General features: G+C 46.0%; 2 protein-coding genes across 2 annotated transcripts; both read left to right on the top strand.

Moving 5' to 3' along the window:
* The first annotated feature begins 1,772 nt into the window (after nt 1–1,772).
* On the top strand, nt 1,773–10,846 carry LOC118221630 (sialin-like). The gene is made up of 11 exons (XM_035406866.1): nt 1,773–2,048; nt 3,587–3,777; nt 4,172–4,405; nt 5,193–5,280; nt 5,760–5,846; nt 6,242–6,360; nt 7,014–7,175; nt 7,756–7,888; nt 8,541–8,688; nt 9,123–9,213; nt 9,607–10,846. Exons 1-11 carry the CDS (start codon nt 1,961–1,963, stop codon nt 9,742–9,744), a joined length of 1,479 nt encoding a protein of 492 aa, XP_035262757.1. The 5' UTR covers nt 1,773–1,960; the 3' UTR covers nt 9,745–10,846.
* Nucleotides 10,847–11,919: 1,073 nt separating this feature from the next.
* Nucleotides 11,920–19,118, top strand: LOC118221766 (elongation factor 1-alpha 1). Its single transcript, XM_035407132.1, has 8 exons — nt 11,920–12,068; nt 13,983–14,178; nt 15,002–15,181; nt 15,498–15,794; nt 16,124–16,274; nt 16,601–16,857; nt 17,195–17,429; nt 18,275–19,118. The coding sequence occupies exons 2-8, from the start codon at nt 14,035–14,037 to the stop codon at nt 18,397–18,399; spliced, it is 1,389 nt and encodes a 462-aa protein (XP_035263023.1). The 5' UTR covers nt 11,920–12,068; nt 13,983–14,034; the 3' UTR covers nt 18,400–19,118.
* The last annotated feature ends 853 nt before the right edge of the window (nt 19,119–19,971 follow it).

The following is a 19,971-nucleotide window of genomic DNA, read 5'->3' as shown; positions in this document are numbered from 1 at the left end:
GGAGGGTTAGTCATCGGAGCAGTGCCAACAGAGCTTCTCATCCCAGAGATTATATGGCAGGGCTTCTGTTTGAATAGCTTAGCTACGCCTGGGTCGCAATGGCAGAGTCAGTTAGTCACGGGGCGCCGTGACGAACGCCACATCCTCCCCCCGCCCCCCCCCCCCCCCCCCCCCCCGCGCGCGAGTTTGACGATCAAGTGGAGCCCTGCCAATCTCAGGAGGCTGCACGCGCTGCTGCGGCCGTTCATCAGCTTCGCATCAGCTTCGAGGATGAGCCGGGAGCCTCCCGCGTGCGAAGGACGTAAGAGAGACGCTAACAATCACCGCGGAAACCGTGGAGAAAATTTACTGGCCTGAGACGCCACCGTGAAGATGGTTCCAAAGTGGGGATCCCATCCCTGCTGCAGGAGCTGGTCTTGACAGAACGTGCGTCCACCCGAGATCCTTCAATGCACTGAGTTTGAATGCATATGCCAGAGGTCAGTATGGTCAGTACATTCTCGAATTCAGTATTTGCGTTAAAATGAATTAATATCACTGAGCTCCAGGATAACTTTGCTCATTGTTCAATGCGAGTCCTGGGTAATACTGTGTATGTGGTACGACTTCTACTCAGGACTGGACTGTGTTTTACTGAGCAAAAACAAAATGTATACTACAGTGTCATCTTGTGGATAACTTTTGTATTTCAGTCTGCATGGAGTAACCACCATGACGATGCTTTTTACGTTTAAGAAATTGAGAGATAATAGATAGTTTGATACACTTTTGTATAAATTACGTGACAAATATATGTCTTAGTGAATTATTACAGAACATTTTCCATTATATATTTTAGAACTTGTAAATGGTATGCTCACCCTGGTTTAGGCCTACTGTACGCCTACATGCGAGACAATTCAATTTCTGTTTGAATTTATTTACTTAACACATGTGCCTACCTGCATTCAGAACAGTTTTATCCAGAACAAGCAAACCTCAATGGAACATGTCCTTGAAACAATAGCCAGAGTGGGTGGTGAGTAGGTTTAAAACACCTTATTTGAATGATTTTCCAATAATATTGTAATCAAGCATTAAGATTTATCTCAGCTGAGGTCTTCTGTTGACAATGGCAAAATATTAGAAAACAGTAGGAACTGACATATATAATAAATACGATTTATGCATTCATATGAAAGACTAAAAAACCTGGGGAAATACTTTCGTTCATTATTGATGAAAAATGCAGTTTGATGCTCGAACACGCAGAAGCTATATCACTGCAAGGAATACATATACATTGTCAGTGGTCATCTGTGATTGAAACTGCAAATATTCACACTCTCACGCGTTTCCCAGGGGCGAAATTCAAAATGATCTCATTTAAACCCGGAGACTTTTTTTGTGTACAGGCCTACTGTCCTACAGAGAACATACATAATATTTTAAAATATTGTTTTAAATATAATTGTGTGGCGCTTCTATTAAAGCATTTGCCTTAATAACCAAAGTTAAATTATTCTGATTATTTTAACAAAATAGAATTGTTAGACTTAGTTTTCTATGAAATAACAGTTTCAACAAAACTATCTGTTACGCTAACAAACAAACTGCCAACTTACCGCCAAAGGCAGAAAAGACAGCTTGCATCCAAACTGACTCAACGCATTCAACTACGATAGGCCCAAACAGCCCCAAAATACACGGGTTACCAAATCAGGGAGCAGTTCGTTCATTAAACCTGGATTTGTCTTGTGGCGGCCGCACGGTCACTGCGCCTGCGCGCCTACTTCCGGTTTAAGATTTGACAAACATTTCTAGCGGGCGTCGCTTGTGCCGACAGAAGTTGAGCGAGTTTGTCTCTGTAGTTAATGTTGCCCACTGGGTAACTGACTAATAAAGAGCTAGCTGTTGCCATTATAAATGGATTGACATAGTATACTTTATATCAGTTTTAGAGAGACTCTGCTTGTGCGAAATGGCTGATTTTTCGGCATCGGATACCGAGACTGACGATTATCAACACCCTTTGTTGAACCAGCAGGATAGCACCAAAGTTGAAAAAGGTGAGCTCGTTAGTGTGCAAAAGATTATTGCTACCCTGTTTGTTTGTCAGCAATGTTTCTTCGGCAATTATCCGTCCGAAACCTAAGACATTCCATAAGACATTGATCTGAGTATGATTTTCTTGAAAACAGTTCAGCTCGTTGGATGGCTAATGACTGCATTAGCTAATACCTTGATTGTGTGGTATTTGTTTGCGCTTGTTGTGTTTCTGTTTCGCCGCCGTGGATCAGACTGTGTGAAGTTTTCTCCTGAAAAGTTGAAGTGTTTGTATCATATACAAGACAAAGCAGTGAGTCGCCTGTGTCCATTCACATATGAGGTATTAAGCTGTATGGATCAGTGCCGAATCAGCATTAATGTTAGAACCAAAAAATGTTAAAACCCTTCGCTTGCACAGATCAGCTGACAGGACGTGAAACTGACAGGTTGTGCTTTTTGGGGGGAACTCAGAAGACTGCATTTAATTCTTACTGTTATCAGCAGAATGTACCTGTGTTTATTACTAGCTTGCTCTTTAAGCGCAGACATGCGTGTGTATTGCTATTCTTAAGTTTCTTGCTTGACTGGTTAGAGCCTGGACCTCATGACTGTCAGTGTTGATGGCATATGACCGTGTCACGTGTCATACCTTTGGTTACCCTGTGACACAGCAATATAACCGTGAAGTGCAGTGTAACAAGTCATACATTTGTCAGTCTTATATAATTGGACAATCGCGGGAAGATTAATTTAATTTGTGTGAAACAACCTGTGCTGAGAAAAACGTCAGAATATCTTTGCAAAATGCCTTATTGTGATATGCCAAGTGTCTTAAGGATATGCCACCATTGTTTGGTATTTCATATAAGTAATAACTAGGCTGTCTCAACACATGCAATATAATGAGCGTTACAGTGCTCACTGGGACAAACGGAAAGGAACTTTCTCAGAGCTTGTTTCCCGGGTCCGATTTGCATGTCAAAGCTGATAAACAAGTGGAAACTGTGTCCTTAAACCCCCCCACACCACCATGAAGGCTGTCACTCAACTGTCAAATGAACGCTTAAGCCTAAATTACATTTCATGCTTCAGTGACGCGAATGAATGATGGCTTTGTTCAGTGAGTGGATTTGCCCTGTGTACGAACTGTCATGGAGAGACACAGGGACCTAAAGCCTGCACTTGTTCCAAAACGGCGTAAATAGTCTTTGTGGCTAGTGGTGACGGTTTCTGGATAAAATGCAATTAGTTTCATTTTTTTTTTTACAGCTCCAGGGTTGTTTCATTCGTGTCTTAGAGCTGAAGTGCAGGTCTGGGATTGCTTTTGCCTTTTAGCTCTTAATGGAGACAGTTTGGATAAAGATAATGATATGGATATGGGTAATGGATATGGATAATGCATATGGATAACGTATAAGGATAATGGATATGGATACTGGATAAGGACATGGCAGACCTGATCATCACTCTAAGAAGCTTTCTGAAGACAGTTCCAAATATCACTGAAGAGTTGTCTGTGTGTGTGCGTGTGTTTGTGTGCGTGTATATCTTTCCACAGCCCCAGCCTGCTGTTCATCACGTTATGGCTTGGCGCTGCTGTCCTGCTATGGTTTCTTTGTGGCGTACGCTCTGCGGGTGAACCTGAGCGTGGCCATGGTCGACATGCTGAACACAAACACAACCGGGAACACCAGCTGCTCGCTGTGTCCCAGGCATGAGGAACCCCTACGACCGAAGCACAACCACACGGTCAGCTTGTGTTTCTTTATTTCCTTTAGCCCTTTGAAGAGTTGGTTCTTTGGAATGTTTTTTTTATTTTTTTAATTCTAAATCAGCGTTCTAGAACTCCACTGCTTTCAGCCACCAGCGGTGATTGTGACATCAGCATTAGAATGTTCAGTTAAGAACATTCCAATCACACATTTGACCTCACACCTTAAATGGTTAAGTGACACGGTCTCCAAAAGGCTGTTATGAAGTCCACCTCTCGTGGGTAGTAGAGGAACTTTGCTGCTTTGCTGTAAAACGTTCTCATCTGAATAAAAGAGGCCTAATATCTCTTGTTGTTTTTGGTTCCTCTATGTGTGTTATATCCGTTCTTTTTTTGTTGGGCTTTGGACTTTAATGATGCCGTTCTCCGCAGGCCAGCACGTACGACTGGGACTCTGATACTCAGGGCTGGATCCTGGGCTCCTTCTTCTTCGGCTACATCCTGACCCAGGTGCCCGGGGGCTACCTGGCACGCAGGTACGGGGCCAAGTGGCTGTTCGGCCTGGGCATCCTGGGCACGGTGGTGTTCACCATGGTCACCCCGCTGGCGGCTGACATGGGGGCCGGATACCTCATCGCAGTGAGGGCCCTGGAGGGCGTGGGAGAGGTGAGGCCCTCTCCAGGGTTCCGTTGCCCCCTTTCACATTTGCAGCTGGGGCAGTCACTAGGGCTGGGGGATATGCCACAGCGATGGTTATCGAATGCAATAACGATCCACGCCACCATATGATGCATTGCCTTTCCCTTTTTCTTTTTCTTTTTGATTATACCTGAAGAGGTTAGTAAACAACCATACTAAAGACGCTGCGTGAAATGCTTCTGGTTTTAAAAAAAACTTTAAATACTGTATGCATTGTTATCGATTGGGTGTTGATAAGACAGCAAATCAGAAGGAAGGTTCCATGTGATGTGTTTTTGCCAATCACATGGAAGCTGTGAGGCCTTGCTGCTGATTGGCTGTCTTATGGTCTCCCCGATAGATAATAATGCTGAAGTTTTCTCTGGAAGCATTTCACATGGGCTCTGAAGTGTGGTTGTTTACTACTGCATCAGGTATAGTTGGAGAGAAAAAGCCGAAAAGAATGGCAGTACGCCCCACGGTGGCGATGACCGTTACTGCATTTGAGAATCATCGCCGCTGTATATCTCCCAGCCCTAGCAGGTACCCTGACTCTCACCCTCTGTGTAAACCTTCCAGCTGCTCAATCCACACGTTTTCCTTTTGGGTTCAGTTGTAGCTCCAGGGACATGAAGGTGCTGATTTCTTTTGTGGGTGGATGTTTGTGTGTGTGTTTGTGCGTGTGTGCGTGTGTGTGTGTGCGTGCATGTGTGTGTGTGTGTGTGTATGCGTGTGTGTGTGCGTGCAAAATGAACGTTCTTTTTTTTATTCTCAGGGAGTGACGTTTCCTGCCATGCACGCTATGTGGGCGTCCTGGGCCCCGCCCATGGAAAGGAGCCGCCTGCTCACCATGTCCTACACAGGTAAGGCTGCTCACCATGTCCTACACAGGTAAGGCTGCTCACCATGTCCTACACAGGTAAGGCTGTGCTTACAGTGTACTACACAGGTAAGGCTGCTCACCATGTCCTACACAGGTAAGGCTGCTCACCATGTCCTACACAGGTAAGGCTGCTCACCATGTCCTGCACAGGTAAGGCTGCTCACCATGTCCTACACAGGTAAGGCTGCTCACCATGTCCTACACAGGTAAGGCTGCTCACCATGTCCTACACAGGTAAGGCTGCTCACCATGTCCTGCACAGGTAAGGCTGCTCACCATGTCCTACACAGGTAAGGCTGCTCACCATGTCCTGCACAGGTAAGGCTGCTCACCATGTCCTACACTGGTATGAATTCCTTGTTTTGTCAGTTTTTATCTATTCAGTCGGCTGTATTCACAATTTTGTATTTGAAATATATGAATTTTTTAAATTATTATTATTTCCCTGTGTTTCCCCAGGTGCCCAGCTGGGGACTGTTGTTGCCCTGCCTCTGTCCGGTGTGATTTGCTTTTATCTGGACTGGACGTACGTCTTCTACATATTCGGTAAGTGTCTGCTGCAGTCTGAGGGAGTTTGGCAGCCCTGAACGAGAAGGAACCACAGGGAAAACCATCGCACCCTGTGAATACTGCACAAGCACAGTGCCTTTCAGAATGCACTTAAAGAACCTCTGGGTACTCCGGTTTCCTCTCCGCTCTGCCCACTCTGCAATGCAAAGAGTCCGTGTTGTAGAAAGTCGCAGTAAAATACTGAGGAGCTGTGGTGTAAGGTGGTGCTTGTGTAGTCTGTGCGGTAGGCCCAGATTCTGGTTTAATGCCTTACGGCACTTTGGTTCGCACGAGCCGTGGAGCTGGTGTGGTGTAAGGTGCTGAGCGTGTAGGGTGTGGGTGAGGTAGGCCCTGGTTCTGGTTCAATGCCGTGCGGCGCGTTTGGTTCGCAGGGGTCGTGGGGCTGGTGTGGTTCGTCCTGTGGACCTTCCTGGTCAGCAGCACGCCAGAAAAACACAAGAGGATATCGGAAGCGGAGAAGCAGTACATCACATCGTCTCTGAAGAGCGAGGTAGGAGGGAGACCCAGGGTCTCTGAACGCTGGCACCTGACTCCTGAAGTATAACCTAGACTATACTTTATACTAAAAAGGAGAGATCATTATGAAGGCGGTTGCTACACATTGTGATGATCGAGATGTGCTCTTTGTGTTCATCATGGCTGCTGTGTAAGTGCGATCTGTTATTGTATGTATCTCTAGCGTCATCAGAGATAATGGTACATATGCTGCAGTCAAATGCACTGGGAGCCCATTCAATCATACTATACACGGTGATTTTTTAAATTTAAAAAATATTCTTTATTAGTACCCATACATACATACGTGCATACCTGCATATGTGGATTCTGTTATGTGTTCTAGGTATGACGAATTGGCTGCTTTCCCATCGTTGTTTAGAAGTCATGTGATTTTCTCAGGTTACATGAAACTCCCAGTGCTACCGTTTACCCTTGGAGAGACAACAAGGTTAAAAACAAAAAAAAAGCTTAATCACAAAAAAGACATTACGTATAAATGCAGGGTTTATCCTTTTTACATTTTTAAAATTTTTCACGAAATGAATCACCTGGCTTATAGGGTTACGGTGATGATTGTGACGTATCAGGATAGACTAATTAAAGCAGCCTTTCACAGGTTGTCCACTCGATTTGCTTCCTCCACAGCTCTCTCCCACCACAAGCCACATTCCCTGGGCCTCCATTTTCACCTCCCCGTCGGTCTGGGCGATAGTCGTGGCCCATTTCTCCTACAACTGGACCTTCTACACCCTGCTGACGTTGCTCCCCACCTACATGAACAACGTCCTGGGGTTCAGCATCAAAGAGGTGCCGCTGCTCCCCGTGACCCGCGTTTGCCGATGTTGTGTTTTTGGGAAGTGCCGCGCTGGGTGTTTGTGTGCCGCGGTGGTTTAAATGGGACCAGCCGTGGCGGGTATATTTCTTGTCGACTCGCTGCTAACGCAAACAGCAAAGTCGTGTGATGTTCCAAACGCCGTGGTTGCCGCCGCAGAGCTGACGAATCCTGCCAGGCTGCTGCTGCACCATTGTGGGATTGTGCAACTGTGGAACTGCAGTGCCTGGATTTAGGTGTGATTTTCCTGCAGTGTGTGTGTGTGTGTGTTTTTTTGTGCAGAAGCTTGCACATGCGTTTTTAACACCCCAAGGTGTTAAATTCCCTCTATACCGGAATGGAAATGTAGCCACTCCTCTAATTAGAAAGCGGAAACTTCAGTGCACTAATTCCAGCTGTACGGTCAGTGAGTGACTGAGTGACTGAGTGACTGAGTGACTGAGTGACTGAGTGACTGAGTGACTGAGTGACTGAGTGAATGAATGAACGAATGACAGGATTAACGGGGCTGGGTTTGAGAGCGGAGTCTGAGTGGCACGTCTCCCCCCCCCTCAGAACGGGTTTCTGTCCGCGCTGCCGTACCTGGGCAGCTGGGCGCTGGCGCTGCTCGGCGGCCTCCTGGCGGACTGGCTGAGGGAGCGGTGGCTCATCTCCACGGTGGCCGTGCGCAAGGGCTTCAGCCTGGCGGGTGAGTCACAGCTGCGTCTGGTGGGACTCCACCGGCCCCCTCTGCCACGCGGCCTTAACCCTTTGAAGAGTGGCTTCTGTGGAATGTTCCTGCAAAATTCAAAAAGTAGTTCTTCTAGAACTCCATTGCATTCAATTTGCATTAGTGATTGTTACATCAGCATCAGAATGTTCAGTTAAGAACGTTATTTATTAATTTATTTTGGCTTTTGTGGTGTGATGTCATTGTATCAGCAGTCACTGACATTGGCCAGGCTAGTTGGCTAGATTGGCCGTAGGCTACTGGTAACATTCAAATGCAACAGACATTTTGTTTTTCTGTGGTTGGGGAGAATCATTAGCTAAGCGAAGCCAAATGACCATGAAGGAATTTAGAATTTAGACTCAGAAACAATGATAAATTGTACCCAGTACCCCTGGACCTCACGTTTGTCTTTATTTCTTTATGATAGAAATAATAGCTTTGCCTGTTCTGCGCTTTTTTTTGTTCACAGAAGTGTTTGTACAGTGGAGCAGGGTTAGATGCTGACAGGCCTCTCCTGTGCGTCTGTGTTTGTGGAGGGTGACTTGGAGCTCGCTAGCTTTGCTCTGAGCGAAAGAACTGCGTGCCGCGCGCCTCACGCGTGTCTGTCTCTCTCCGTCTTCCCCCCCAGGCATGATCGGGCCGGCCGTGTTCCTGGTTGCCGCGGGTTACACGGGCTGCGACTACGTCATGGCGGTGTCCTTCCTGACGGTGTCCTCCGCCCTGGGGGGCCTCTCCAGCTCCGGATTCGGTATCAGCCACCTGGACATCGCACCCTCGTAAGACCCCTCTGTCGGCTTTGCCTCCTGGATTTGAACTCGCAGTACTGAGCGCTGACTGTGGCCAGGAAGCTCAGGCAGTGACACATGACTGACCACAGAGGACCGGTATTTAATATAATTTATTAAACCCATGGACTACCAATGCAAAAAAACATCAAAACAAGGTCACTGCTCTCTGTGGTTTTAATGGCAGGATGTGTCTATGACAGCTGTGTTATAGCAGTTGTAAACTGTGTCTGTGCTGAGCTGTGGGGTGGTCCAGTTGTGGCCTTGATTGTCTCTTTGTTTTTATTAATAACCCCACTTTTTAAAAAAACTAACCTAGAATTTCCTAAATGTGGGTTTGTGCATTACCTGCTTTAGGAATAACTTGCTGAATTGTTGAACTTATTACGAACCCGTCCGTCCTTACCTCTGTTTTCTGTCTTTAGGTATGCGGGCATTTTACTTGGCATTTCTAACACGTTCGCCACTGTGCCGGGCATGGTGGGACCTATTATAGGCAGGGCCCTGACACATTCCGTGAGTATTTTCTGTGTGTGATTACTCATGGCTGGTGGAGCTAGTGTGCTGTGCAGCAGTAGCTGTATACTGCAGTAATTCCAATAGTAATGGGAGTGAAAGCTAGTTGAGAAATGCTAACCAGAATGAGTTTTTAAATATTTCCTGTGTGTGATTATTCATGACTGGTGCAGATATTGCACTGTGCAGCAGTAGCTGTATACTGCAGTAATTCCAACAGTAATGGTAGTGAAAGCTAGTTGAGAAACGCTAACCAGAATGAGCTCTTATGCAGTGTTTGTGTGGAAAATGATGTGTTTGTAGTTCACGTTCACTCCTGCGTACCCCCCCCCGGTCCTCGTGTTTGGGACAGGCTAACGCACCTCGCTCCCCTTTTTTTTGCCCCGTTTGCAGAACACCATAGAGCAGTGGCGAATAGTGTTCTTCATCTCCGGCGGGATCAACGTGTTCGGCGCCGTCATCTTCGCCCTGTTCGGAAAGGGCGCGGTCCAGCCCTGGGCCGTGTCCAACGCCTACGTCAACGGGCCCTGAAGGAACGCGGCCCAAAACGGCTGACCCCCCTGGCCAGACCTGGGTCAAAAAAAAATACGGATTTGTTTTGGATTCAAATTCTTTTCTACGCTTGACTGGCCTTGTCTGGTGTATTGGAACCAATGAAATGCTCTCGAGAAGTGAAATCCCCTGTCTTCTGGTCATATTGGCAGGCTGACTTACACCAGGCAAGATCAATAGATCTCAGAAAAGTACGTGAATCCAAAACAAATGCGTATTTGACCCAGGTCTGCTCCTGGCACTTTAGTTTATTCTCATATAGTTAGCCAGCCTAGATGGACTGGTTCAGACTGGTGTAAGCCAGTCTGGTCCTGTAAACGGTTAAACACTACAATGTTGGGAGATGGCCTTTCCAAAAAAAACGTACTTCACTTTGCTTTGTGTGTCTTACCATAAAGGGTTGAGGCAAGGGTTGTTACTCTGCTTTTCTTTGTTAATCAGTCAGCTCTCTTGCATTGATTTTTTTTCTTCAGTAATATTCATCCCATGATATAATCAGTGCATCATGCCTCAACCCTGTGGCTTACGGGTAATAGTCTGTGTCACGCTGTTTTAGAAAAGAAAGGGATTTACTTGTCACTGTTACAGAAAATTATGTTAAAATGGAAAAGTTTACATGGCTTTGTTTACAATTATTGTATGAAGTGCTGTTAGCCGATTGAAGGTATTTCAGAGTGAAGATCACAGTATGCATTTTTGTTTGTTTTTAAATCTTGTTTTTAACTGTATTTTTTTATCTTGCTATTTTTAAAAACATTTTTTTCCTCTCGCCCCAATTTGCGATGTGCGGCCTTTTGTGTTTGCCTGTCCAAACACACTGCAAATTCCTCTTTCCTGCTGGCCACAGGTGGCATTGGGTCGGGTATGATTTGATACCTGTTCGCAGGGTGCATCATTCCACAGAAAGCCAGTACTTTAGTCATGAGCCACCCAGCAGCCCTTGGATTTTTACTAATTCTTTTTTTAATGATAATTCTTTTATGTTACCTGCTTCAGACATTCCCTCTAATGGTGGCTCTGTAGCCAAGCAGGATATCTTTTGCAAGGTGTTCAATAAAGGGAGCTTTATATCTCTGGCAAAGACTCTGGTCCTTAATAAAGTGCTTATTAGGAGGTATTAATCATGGTATCCAAACCCCTTCCTTATTAGGAACTTAGCATGGCTCGGTAAGATATCCCAGAGACAGGGTTATGGTTGGAAGCATACATTTTAGATAATGTATGCGTTCAGGAAAAAAAGCCCTTAATCTCCAAAAAAGGGAACTTTTCAGGAAATTAGAAAACTTTCGTTATCACATTATATTAGGGTAGACTTTTTAGTTGCATGGGTTTTTAAATTATGATACTGAGTTATTTCATGATACCCACTGTTAATCAGCCACTTGTGTGCTAACGATATGCTCTGTGATGGTTCTGTCACAAATACTTATTATTTTTACCTAATCATAAGGCAGCCAAACTAGGAATGGCATATTTTAAAGGGTGACATGGCCAATTTTCAGTGTTCCCACTGCGTCACTTACTTCACTTTGACAAACGTAAAGGACAGAAATTAAATTGCTTTCTAGAAAATGAATTGCATCTGAATAAAGGTGGTAAACTAACCATGAATTTATCCACCACAAATTTCTGCTTGTGTGTTGGGTTGTCTGTTGGAAACATCTGATTAAATAGCAGTAGTTAGCCTATGGGCTAACGTTTGCTAAAAATGTATACAGTAGTATGATGCGGGAAATAGTCAGATTGTAATCAGTTGTTTGCGAATAATGGGTAGATTGAATAAGATCAGTATTTGTTCAGATATCCTCATCCATGTTTACATTGCAAATTGCTAGGTATATCCTCCAGATTCGTCCCGATTACAAAATGCAACATATACGTTCAGATGGTCAAGGCACAAGGATAAGACCAACAACAGGACCGTTCTATGGGAAACTAGGGAATGCTTCATATTATCCACCTGATCAACACATACCGTAACAAATAGGCGTCACACGACGTAGTTAAAATATTTCATTTAAAATATAACGCATAATTAAAAATAAAGTGCAACTGAATTTAAGTTTCGAAATTAAATGTCCTATCTTCACGCTGAAACTCGACGAGGCAATTTGTATTATTTTGCTCGCTGTATATCACTTAGCGACGGTGCCTTCTCAACTCCTAGTGGTGCACAGGCTCGGGCTTAGAGGGGGTAGAAGTAATGACGCCAATACCTACACCCCCTTCAGTGTGATATAAACGGATCAGCATCAGTGGACAGTCTTTTCTGCGTCGGACGTGGACTTCAGCCGTAGATTCAGGTATGCATTTTATGTGGTCGGTAATGCAGTATATTTTATTTGAAAATAAATTGTGTTCGGTACTGTGTTGAAATGCAGTGATGCTATATTGCATCGAAACTGGCTATTAGTAAGCTAGTGGCCATTGGTCCGTTTTTATATTGCCCAAGGGAAAACTAATATCTTGGAAACGGTCATTCAGTTATCAGCGACTAGCTAGCCGTCTTGCCTTGACACTATCTAACAGAGGGTGATGAATATGGCGAGGCTGCAAGGGGGAGGAGGACCAAACGCAGTCTGACCCCTTCAGATCTATTGAATTACCACACGCCCTTCACTGCAATTCTTAGCATAGCTCTAATAGGCAAAATACCGTATTCTGAAGATTGCGTTAAAAGTGGCTAGCAAGGAGACATTATTTTTTCTTTAAGATAGTTTGTTAACCTTAATCATAGTTGGCTTAATAGCTTTCCATCAGCGCATATGTTGCCAAACTAGCTAATTGTCTGTTAGCTGAAAAGGTTGGTTTATGGTGTGATGTCATTGTGTCAGCAAGAGCCTACCGGCGACAATGGCTGGTTAGCTAACATTAGATTGACTGTAACGTTAGGCAACTGCTAAAATGTTTAAAAGCCTGACAGTGATTATTTTCTGTTGTGCAATGCTGGCTATAAGCAATCGTGTTAACTAGGTAAAGCCATTATAGAAATGATTGGCAATTTCAGCCGCTTATACGAATGAGTTAACTTACAGTACAGGCAATAGTTAATTGTCGACATCTGATCCTCCGCCTTGCTAAATTAAAATTATGAATGAACGTTATTACCATGTGTGCGGAATGGATGAATTAGCCTAGTTGCAGTCTGACTAATACCAATGGCCATTAGGCATAGCAGGCTAGCGTTAACAGCCTTAATTTGTTGTGACGTGATGACTTGACTGTCATTGAGAAGATGTCTGCTAATGGTTTTAGCAGAAAATTAACTGCTAACAGGCTGGTATAAAACAGGTAATGGTATTTTCAGTAAGTTCTATCCGCAGTCCTGGTTGTTTTCTTTTTTATTATTACGAATATTTTTTTTTTTCACAAGTTGTGTTTCGGTGTTCCGTGATGGATGCGGTTTATCAAATGGCTGCTATTCATTTTCGGTGGCTAGGAGTTGTTCTTCACAAAATGGAGGGCATTGTAACTAAGCGTGCACACCCTCCACGCTCCCGTCACCTTGCATGGAAATAAAAGACTGTCCCAACGGTGGCTGCCTTTCGGTTGCTATGGGGTGAAATGCGCTCGAAAGGTGAAAGCCCTTGTCATTGCGCGCGGGAGCGGGAGGTTACGGACAGCGCTGAGTGACTGACGCAATTCGTGCGCACGTACGGCAACTCGGGGTGTATCGTCTGTGCTGCTGACCGATCCCATGTAGAGGGAATGAGGTGTACTGTATCAACCAGGTACCTTTGAGTAGAACATATTTAACACTCGTAGTGCAGGAACAAGGCAAATTTATTTGGAGACAAGGTTGACCTCTGGTCCTCTGCTTGAATGTCCTTGAAGTGATTCCATTCTATTGGCTTGGAGCAGATCAAGTGTCGGTGATAATATTTCTCTAATAATGGCATACTGTTTTGTTGACGGAGCAGAATACTGTCCTTGTGTCCAAATGTTGCATTTCAAAAATATTTTTTTCCCCCCACTTGTAAAATCTACTAGCATCGTGTGGACAAAAAATAGGGTGGTCACATATTCAAAAATAAAAATATGTAACCCCTGTACTAGAGTTTGCACAGGTAAGAATCTGTGGAATTGATTGTTTCTCAGTGCTTCTCTTGTACAGTAAGGCTACGTTTTGTAATAAAGATTTAACGAGGTGATACTGAGCTGCATTAGCCCACCATGCCAACGGGCAACTCGTTCTTATTTCGAATTGCCCGCTGCAGTTTCCTGTTCTAGGAATTCCGCGACAGCGTCTCCTGATTCACACCGTCGGCGATGGGAAAGGAAAAGCTGCACATCAACATCGTGGTGATCGGCCACGTGGACTCCGGCAAGTCCACCACCACCGGGCACCTCATCTACAAGTGCGGGGGCATCGACAAGCGCACCATCGAGAAGTTCGAGAAGGAGGCGGCCGAGGTGAGCCCTCGCTGCGGAAACGCACCCGTCGCGCCGGGCGCGTTAATCCGGTTTCAGCCGGTCGAAGCCCGCGGCCGATCTGGCGTTGGGGCTTCCGAGTTGACCTGTCTGTGAGTGGGGCTGGGCGCACGGGACGCAGTGGTGTCCCGGGGTTAAGCCTCAGCTGTGTCGTTAGTGGACTGCGACCCTGTCCCACCAGCGCTGGGGGGATTTGTTAGTCGGCCAGGGTGACCTTCGATCGGCATTCCCAGACGTCCTGGAAAACCTGGAATTTTTGTAATGCGATTTTCCACTCACGGAAAAAGAGAAAATTGTGCAAATGGGCTGAAAACAATTAGTTTGTCCTGGGAAATGTTTTTGGTGTAACATTATAGGCCAAAGCCACAGGTCTGCCCTGGTCTGCAATCACAATTTAACCCCCCCCCCCCTCCCTCCCCAGTGTACGGGGGTCATTTAAAAAAAAAAAAAAATGTGTCGCCCCCCCCCCCCCCTCCCCCAATGTGTTTGTTTATTGGGCTGCTCTTGTACCCTACAATATTTCATTTCAGCTCGATGGCCTATTCAGCCATTGGTGAATAATTATCCAGGTCCTTCTGCAATTTTCTTTTTTTTTTTCTTTTTTTTTTTTGTGATTCCCTCCGGAAGGCTGAAGTGCTGTTTGTAAAATGGCGCTGTACGAGATGAACATTGACTGACAGGTCGTTGTTAATGTCGATGTGCCGGCTGAGATTGCTGAAGGCTCGCACTCGGGCGTTCATTTGATCGATCGATAGATCGATAGATCTGTGCTGTGTGAGCAGCCCTCCATTTTGTTTCTACCCAGATGGGCAAGGGCTCCTTCAAGTACGCCTGGGTGCTGGACAAGCTGAAGGCCGAGCGGGAGCGCGGCATCACCATCGACATCTCCCTGTGGAAGTTTGAGACCAGCAAGTACTACGTGACCATCATCGACGCCCCCGGGCACAGGGACTTCATCAAGAACATGATCACGGGCACGTCCCAGGTGTGTGGAGGGGCGGGGCTGACGCCGGGGCGGGGCTGTCTGAAACGCGGAGTGTGGGGGCTCATTGAGCCGCAGGAGGTCTGGACCACTGTTCAGACCGATCTCTTTAAAGGGGTCCGGAGACGTTTGGGGCTGACAGTGACTAATCTCTACAGATTAAATTATTTAAAATTAGACTAAAACTAAACTGCTAAATCCAAGCCCTGGAGTTTATTACTTAAGCGAGTGAATTGCTTTACATACTGACGTTACTCTGTAGTTGTGATGAATATGGATTCATTTTTCTTCCACCAAACCCCCCCCCCCCCCCCCCCAGGCGGACTGCGCGGTGCTGATCGTGGCGGCGGGGGTGGGCGAGTTCGAGGCGGGCATCTCGAAGAACGGGCAGACGCGGGAGCACGCCCTGCTGGCCTACACGCTGGGCGTCAAGCAGCTCATCGTGGGCATCAACAAGATGGACTCCACCGAGCCCAACTACAGCCAGAAGCGCTACGAGGAGATCGTCAAGGAAGTCAGCACCTACATCAAGAAGATCGGCTACAACCCTGACACGGTGGCCTTCGTGCCCATCTCCGGCTGGAACGGGGACAACATGCTGGAGTCCAGCCCAAACGTGCGTATTTAAGGGCTCTACCGTTTCCCGGGAGATAGGGGAGGTCTGTTGTATATTCGCACATCGTTTTAAAATTATTTATAATAAGAAAACGTCTGCCCTGTGTATGTACTTTTCCGCTGTATGTAGACAGGAGGAAAGCAGAGAGGGTTACAGATGGAGATGGGACAGTGCCAAATTTTCATGGCGGGAAAACGAAACCTCGGCTGAACGGGCGAGGGTGGGGGTGGGGTGGGGGGCTTGTGTTGGGGTTCCCCGCTCGGCCTGTGCCACGCCGCGCCCCTGGTTTACGGTGGCCCTAACCTGTTGCCGTGGCGACGTTTCGGCAGATGACCTGGTTTAAGGGGTGGAAGATCACACGGAAGGACGGCAACGCGTCCGGCACCACCCTCCTGGAGGCCCTGGACGCCATCCAGCCCCCGACCCGCCCCACTGACAAACCCCTCCGCCTGCCCCTGCAGGACGTCTACAAAATCGGAGGTGAGGGGCACCAAGATGCCTGCTTTCACTTCTGCTGGTGTTGAACTTCGTGGCATCATGCGGGCCATGTTATCCTCCCTCCTGTCAATTTATTGTTGAAAATGCTAAACGCTGACCCCTAGTGGAGGGCATGTGCATTGTTCTTAAGGTTTATTTTACCTTTTGAAACCTGAAATATAGATTATATCCCAATTTCCTTTATTATTATTTTTGTGTAAAAGGTAATTTTACTCTTTTAATGAGAAATGCAATGCCTGGATACTGCCTGACGGTTCTTCGGCACGTTGTGGTCCTTTGGTGTGAAACTTACACGCTCGCTGTGGCAGGAATCGGGACCGTCCCCGTGGGCCGCGTGGAGACGGGGCTGCTGAAGCCCGGCATGGTGGTGACCTTCGCCCCCGTCAACGTGACGACGGAGGTGAAGTCGGTGGAGATGCACCACGAGGCGCTGACCGAGGCGCTGCCGGGCGACAACGTGGGCTTCAACGTCAAGAACGTCTCCGTCAAGGACATCCGCCGCGGCAACGTGGCCGGGGACAGCAAGAACGACCCGCCCCAGGAGGCCGCCAACTTCACCGCGCAGGTGAGCCCGGCGACCGCCCCCCCCCCCCCCCCCCCCCCGCAAGGCTTCGGTGATATTCGGCAATCTCACGCGCATCAGACCAGGCCCAAGTAACCTAAGCAACCACGTGGTCCCCAGTCCAGGTCCTGGGGAGCAGCAGCGTCTGCTGCTTCTTGTAATCATCTTAAATTTCACTTAAATAAACCACTTCAGGCGCTGTTTTTTAGTGTTAACTCACCACTCCAGTTACTACTGTTAACTTTGTTGAAAATTCTCATGCAAAGAGCTAATTCTACAGAGCTGGCATGTGACCTAGGCCTGGTTGTCACGGTGATAGCATTTGGACGCTCCCGTACAGGTGATCATCCTGAACCACCCGGGCCAGATCAGCGCCGGCTACGCCCCGGTGCTGGACTGCCACACCGCCCACATCGCCTGCAAGTTCGCCGAGCTCAAGGAGAAGATCGACCGCCGCTCGGGCAAGAAGCTGGAGGACAACCCCAAGTCGCTCAAGTCCGGCGACGCCGCCATCGTGGACATGGTCCCGGGGAAGCCCATGTGTGTGGAGAGCTTCTCTGAGTACCCCCCTCTCGGTAAGCCCCGGTTACGCTCTGCGCGGCTCCACACGGGTCAATATTCACCTACGCTACGTTGCATGGCATTATAACCCGCTGAAGAGTAGGTTTCGTTGGAATTGTTTTTGTTTGTTTTGTTTTTTTTAATTCTAAGTCAGTGTTCTAGAACTCCACTGCTTTCAGTCACCAGCGGTGATTGTGACATCAGCGTTAGAATGTTCGGTTTGAAACGTTCTAATCACACATTTGTGACCTCACACCTTCAACGGTTAATTTGACAGGCTGTCTTATCCTGAGGGACGTATTGTGCAGTAGCAGCCTGTGGTGTGCCGATGAGAATCACCGGCTTTTCAAAAAATCTTTTTTCTGAATAAGCACAGCAAAATGTTCTCTGGTAAAGATTAGATTCTGTTCTTTTAGCGCTCTTAGGAACTGAATAATGAATGCTGAATTAACTCTGCACTGCAAAAAAGGGTTGTCTTCACAAGTATTTTAGTCTTATATTTAAGATGTAGAATCTTATACTTATTTAAAAGGGGAAAATTCGATGTCTCGTTGTGAGACTAAAACATTTTCCAGACATACTAGTGTAGATATTGATATGATTTTTGTCCTTAATTTGTCTTAAAAACATGGTTGGCTTCCAGTATTTATTTATTTTTTTAATTTTCTGGGATGCTGAAACTACATCTGCTGTTCATCAAATTGACTTAAAAAACATGTAAGATGCATGAGTGTCTGAAGTAACACATGTATGTATGTATTTATGTTTAAAATGCAGGAATGCACTGATTAATGTGTCGCCTTAAATTTGTTGCCCCCCCCCCCCCCCCCGCGTTATGCCCCTCCCCTTACCTTCCCAGGGCGCTTTGCGGTTCGCGACATGCGCCAGACCGTGGCGGTCGGTGTGATCAAGGGCGTGGAGAAGAAGGCGGCCACCACCGGCAAGGTCACCAAGTCGGCCCAGAAGGCCCAGAAGGCCAAATGAACGTTGTGCTGGGCTGCCGACCCCCGAGCAACCAATGGCAGGACAGCAAACTCCCGACGCTTCTCTCCGATTGGCCGGTTAAGCTCCATAGTCAAGGACTGGTTAATTACTACAATGCATCGCAAAAGTATCAGGAGGAAAAAAAAATAACGGTAGTGATATCCATAAATAAATAATGTGGGATCTGTACGGTTCTTTTTGTTTTTGTTTTTTTGTTTTTTGGTGTTCACTAAATGCATATTGCTAGTCTTAAGTGTGTACTTCTGCTTTGGTTCTGCAATTTTGACAATAAGCACCATGTTCGAGAGTCAGAACAGCCCATTGTAGTGTAAGCAAACACATGGCTGTTGTCTCCTTAATGTCTGCTACTGTGTTGCAGTCCACATTTTGTCCTGCTTTTAGAGTTTAAACAGACCAGGTGTTTGTGCACTGCTGATTGTCACTAAAAAAAACTTTCAGTAAAGAAATGATGCATTTGTGTTTTAGCTTTAAGGAAAAAAAAGAACTTGGGATTTTTTCCCCCTGATCTGTGTTGTGGGTGCATGCATGAAGCACATCTGCACTGTATTTGCTCGAGGCTTCACCTGGCATTTTAATTGGCAGATGTGTTCACCCGCTGTTGAACTCTTGCGCTTTAATTTCCATTGGCTCCTGTACCTTACTGTTCTCCGTGGGTAACAAGCTTTTCTATTCTACATTAAAGATGTTCCAACAGTTGACAGGCCTGTGCTTTTTTTTTTTTTTTTTCTCCTCCTGCCTTGTGCTTATTATCTTATTATGCTTATCTCCCTTCAGGTCCTATTGTGGGAGGAAGTGGGAGGAGCTCTAGTTCTATTTTAAAATGTGGCCATTTTGTGCCAGAAGCATGCTGTTTGAACGTGCACGGTCGCTGTCTGCACACAGTACAGTGTTGCAGTTCATTTACATGGAATAATTTCAAAGTGCAATATGGTGGATTGGTCAGATTGTTCCGTCACCGTACTCAGGTGTGTGCATATTTTGTTACACTTGAACATACTCTGTGACAGTGACTGGTTATGTGACTGTAAGCCCTTGAATGATGTAAAATGTGATATTAACGCATTATTTCGTTAATTATCAAGATACATGCGCCCTTACCGTGTCCTTTGAGATGAAAAGCAATGCTTCTTTTCAATGTGTGTGTGCATTACTGGACCAAACAACAGGGGGCGCTGCAGGCATGCTGGCAGAAATCACAAAAACTTCCAATCGCCGATTTTGACTTGAAATCACATATGAACATACAGTACAGGCTGAAATGATTAGGTCACCCATGTATTATTTGTATTTTTGTAACTAGGTAGAGAATAATTCACTTAATATATACACATTTATCGAATAAAAAACCATAGTGTAAACGTAGAATACCAAATTATTTTGTTTTTCAATTTCTACCTGGGAATTACACAAAAATATGAGCTTTACTTAAAGATAGTCTTGGACCATGACTTTCCTTGAAACAGCCTCTTTTGGCTTTAATTGCAATTAAACAAATTATTGGAAGTCCATCCAATCATTTTGCATAGTGGGAGGTGGAGAGGTAATAAAATT

This window comes from Anguilla anguilla, chromosome 2 (assembly GCF_013347855.1).
Source record: "Anguilla anguilla isolate fAngAng1 chromosome 2, fAngAng1.pri, whole genome shotgun sequence".
NCBI classification, from domain to species: Eukaryota; Metazoa; Chordata; class Actinopteri; order Anguilliformes; family Anguillidae; genus Anguilla; species Anguilla anguilla.
Note: the sequence above shows the minus strand (reverse complement) of the source record. Positions and strands in the feature narration are given on the sequence as shown.